General features: G+C 41.6%; 1 protein-coding gene across 1 annotated transcript; it reads left to right on the forward strand.

The window, feature by feature from the left end:
- Nucleotides 1-1,417: 1,417 nt before the first annotated feature.
- LOC133977585 (nuclear factor 7, ovary-like) lies at nucleotides 1,418-3,304 on the forward strand. Its single transcript, XM_062415786.1, has 2 exons — nucleotides 1,418-1,516; nucleotides 1,896-3,304. The coding sequence occupies exon 2, from the start codon at nucleotides 1,913-1,915 to the stop codon at nucleotides 3,302-3,304; it is 1,392 nt and encodes a 463-aa protein (XP_062271770.1). The 5' UTR covers nucleotides 1,418-1,516; nucleotides 1,896-1,912.
- Nucleotides 3,305-3,968: the final 664 nt, after the last annotated feature.

Here is a 3,968-nt window from a genome sequence, read left to right on the forward strand (position 1 = left end):
GAGGTGTTGCCAAGTTATACGTATCTAGGTTTATACCTGGATAATAAGTTGGACTGGTCCCTAAACACAGACGCTCTCTACAAAAAGGGGCAGAGCCGCCTCTTTTTCTTAAGGAAGCTCAGATCTTTTGACATCTGTAGTCAGATGCTGCAGATGTTTTATCAGTGTGTTGTTTTATGCTGCAGTCTGCTGGAGAGGAAGCATCACACACAGAGGTGCAAGGCTCTGTGATTGGCGCCAGGTTGGACTCACTGGAGGAGGTGGCGGAGAGATGCACTGTGAAGATGTTCGAGGCCATCTTGAAATACCCGGATCATCTGCTACACAACAACTTCATGGACCAAAACCACAGCAGTAGACGGCTCCTCTCTCTACTGCAGGATGGAGAGATTTTAAAGATCCTTCGCGCTATATAGCGCTATATAAATACAGATAGATAGATTGATTGATTGATTGATTGATTGATTGATTGATTGATTAATGTAATTTTTAGTAGAAAGAGCTGCTGTCAGTGACAGTGAGAAAAGTCTTTAGGACATTTGAAGGCTGTAGTCACTGAATGCTATACACTGTGGAACAAACTCCTCCTCAGCATCAGATCAGCTGAGTCAGAACCTCATTTTAAAAAGCTTGTAGACATTTCTATAATATTGTATAATTGCTGCTTTTGTTGATAATCTATTTATGCTGTGTGAAGCACCTTGTTGAGTTGAGATTATCTTGTCACAGTACAGTAAGATAGGTGTGTTGAAGGGATTCCAGTGAGCTCAAGGCAAACTGGGTATGTCTGTCCAGCAACGTGTTTACTCTCTCCCACTGACAGAGCTTCACCATCATGTTCTCTTCCCAGGAAGGTTACGCTGTTCATGTGTCATTATGAAACTAGTATGTTCCTCTAAAAAGCTCCACCTCTTACATTATATCTGAGAGGAAACAGGAAAGAGGATGTCAGTTTTCGGCTGTGACTGAAAGGAGGCAGACAGACGGTCAGATTTAACTTCATTACAAAGCTGTGACTTAAACTGAGGGAGGACAGTTACAGCAGGGAGCACTGAAGTCCTGAAGCAGTGAAATAATTCAACTTCAACCTGCTGCTGACTGACAAAACACCAAAGTGAAAGTAAGTGAAGAAACTTTCTACAGCATGGAGGGAACCACAACTGACTTCCTGTTTTAACGTCTAGCATGTGGTTTTCAGCTTCACTCAGAGACTAAATGACTCATTGTTAACATGTCATATATTGTTAATATATCATCAATATATCATTAATACATTGTTAAATGTGTAATCTGACTGGAATCATACAGTTTTGTGTTTGAATCGTTTGTCGCAACTCTATGACATCATCATTAAGTCGGTTTCGTCTCTCTCTGGAGGTTCCTTTCATCCAATCATATCGCAGCGATCAGGGTTTTTGAAATCTGGTTGCTGATTGGCTGCTGAGTGAGGAAGAGGCGTTCAGTTTAAAGCTGAGAGACAGCAGCTCTGCTCGGACCGCTCACACAGCGACACACGGTGAGTCCTGCAGCTACATGAATCAGCTGTTTATACACCTGCATGTATATATACTGTGTGTGAGTTCATGTGGTTCTGCAGCAGCTGTGTGTTTGTTCTCTCTGTGCTTTAAATGAGAAGTCCTATTATATCTTTTATAATATTATTTGTTAATGGAAACAGTTTTTGACTTTAGATTATTGAATTGATTAATACACATTATTATAGCTTTAAAGAGAAGATCCTTCTGTCTGTATTGTGCACATTTATCATGACCTTCACTGCTCACTTGTTGGTGCTGACATGTAAGCAGCTTTCACCATCAAAGTGAAACTTTCTGCAGCAGGGAGGAAACATCAACTGACTTCCTGTTTTAATGTCTTGTCTGCTGTGTTTTCAGCTTCACTCAGAGACTAAATGGCTTCCAGATCAGAGGAGGATCTCTGCTGTCCGGTCTGTCATGAGGTCTTTAGAGATCCTGTTGTTCTGTCATGTAGCCACAGCTTCTGTAAAGACTGTCTGAAGAGCTGGTGGAGAGAGAACCCAACACGTGAGTGTCCAGTTTGTAAGAGAAGATCTTCAAGAACAGATCCACCTCGTAACCTGGTGTTAAAGAACCTGTGTGAGTCCTACTTACAGGAAAGAGATCAGAGAGCTTCAGAGGCTCTCTGCAGTCTGCACTCTGAGAAACTCAAACTCTTCTGTCTGGACCATCAGCAGCCAGTGTGTCTTGTCTGCAGAGATTCAGAAAAACACACCAACCACAGATTCATACCCATCGATGAAGCTGCACCACAACACAAGAAGGAACTTGAGGAAACTCTGAAGTCCTTAAAGGAGAAGTTAAAGGTTTGTGAAGAAGTTAAAGTGAAGTTTGATCAAACAGCAGAACACATTAAGGTCCAGGCCCAACACACAGAGAGGCAGATTAAGGAGCAGTTTAAGAAGCTTCACCAGTTTCTAGAAGAGGAAGAGAAGGCCAGGATGGCTGCTCTGAGGGAGGAAGAGGAGCAGAAGAGTCAGATGATGAAGGAGAAGATGGAGGCTCTGAGCAGAGAGATAGCAGCTCTTTCACACAGAGTCAGAGCCACAGAGGAGGAGCTGAGAGCTGAAGACGTCTCATTCCTGAACAACTACAAGGCTGCAGTGGAAAGAGTCCAGCGCTGCCCCCTGCTGGATGATCCACAGCTGCCCTCAGGAGCTCTGATAGACCAGGCCAAACACCTGGGCAACCTGGCCTTCAACATCTGGAACAACATGAAGGACATGGTCTCCTACACTCCTGTCATTCTGGATCCAAACACTGCTGGTCTACAACTCATCCTGTCTGAAGATCTGACCAGTGTGAGACGAGGAAGAGAGAAACAGCAGCTTCCTGATAATCCAGAGAGGATTGGTTATTATTCCATTGTCCTGGGCTCTGAGGGCTTTAACTCAGGGACTCACAGCTGGGATGTCGAGGTTGGAGACAGTAAAGCTTGGTCACTGGGTGTGTTATCAGAGTCTGTTCAGAGGAAGGGACGCATACAGTCTGGATTATGGAGAATAAGGTTGTTTAATGATAAATACTCAGCATATTCACCACCAGCTCCCTCCATTGATCTCCCAGTGAAGAAGAATCTCCAGAGGATCAGAGTGAATCTGGACTGGAAAAGAGGAAATCTGTCGTTCTCTGATCCTGATACTAACACACACATACACACCTTCACACACACTTTCACTGACACACTGTTTCCATTCATTAGAACTTTGGATAAACTGACAATTTCTCCACTGAAGGTCTCTGTGACAGTGAATCAGAGCAGTTAGAGATGATGATGATGATGATGATGAATATATAAATATACTCTACATGTAAAATACTGATATTAAATCAAGTTTTGATGTATTAACTTGTAATTGTTGTGCATTGGTTCAGATAATTTGGTATGTGTTGGGTATGGGTTAGGGTTAGGGTTTGTGGATCTCTTGCATGTCATCTGCATCATTTTGTACAAGAAACTAAACATTTCTGACAGTTTTTAGTTCAATCTTGTTGTAACATTGGATCAAAATAACAAATTGTCAAAGTTAACCTGATGTTGTGTTGCTGCTTTATTTCTCAAACTTTAACACAGTGACTTTTCGTGTGGTTTTGTGCTGTTAAATTTGTATTTTATTGTTGGGTTTTATGTATGTTTAAAGTCCATCTAAAGTTGTAAACTATCTAAGATTGTATATTCTGTGTTTTAAATCAATAAAAAATCAGATATGAATCAGGAACGTTGTCTCTGAACATTTCACTCATACATACAGTATCAACATTTCCAAAACTTAAACGTATTAACAGCATTTTATGTTGAGATAAAACCTGATTCAGTTAATTTCTATACTTCTCCCTGTGAATGCACTTATGCACTCAAAATGCCCTATACAGGAACACACGATGTCATTGGGAACTCCCACTGATCTAAGTGGTCTTTTTTTCCATGTC

This window comes from Scomber scombrus, chromosome 3 (genome assembly GCF_963691925.1).
Source record: "Scomber scombrus chromosome 3, fScoSco1.1, whole genome shotgun sequence".
Classification (NCBI taxonomy): Eukaryota; Metazoa; Chordata; class Actinopteri; order Scombriformes; family Scombridae; genus Scomber; species Scomber scombrus.

Coding starts and splice junctions, on each gene's coding strand:
- LOC133977585 (XM_062415786.1), top strand. CDS start 1,913: ATGGCTTCCAGATCAGAGGAGGATCTCTGCTGTCCGGTCTGTCATGAG.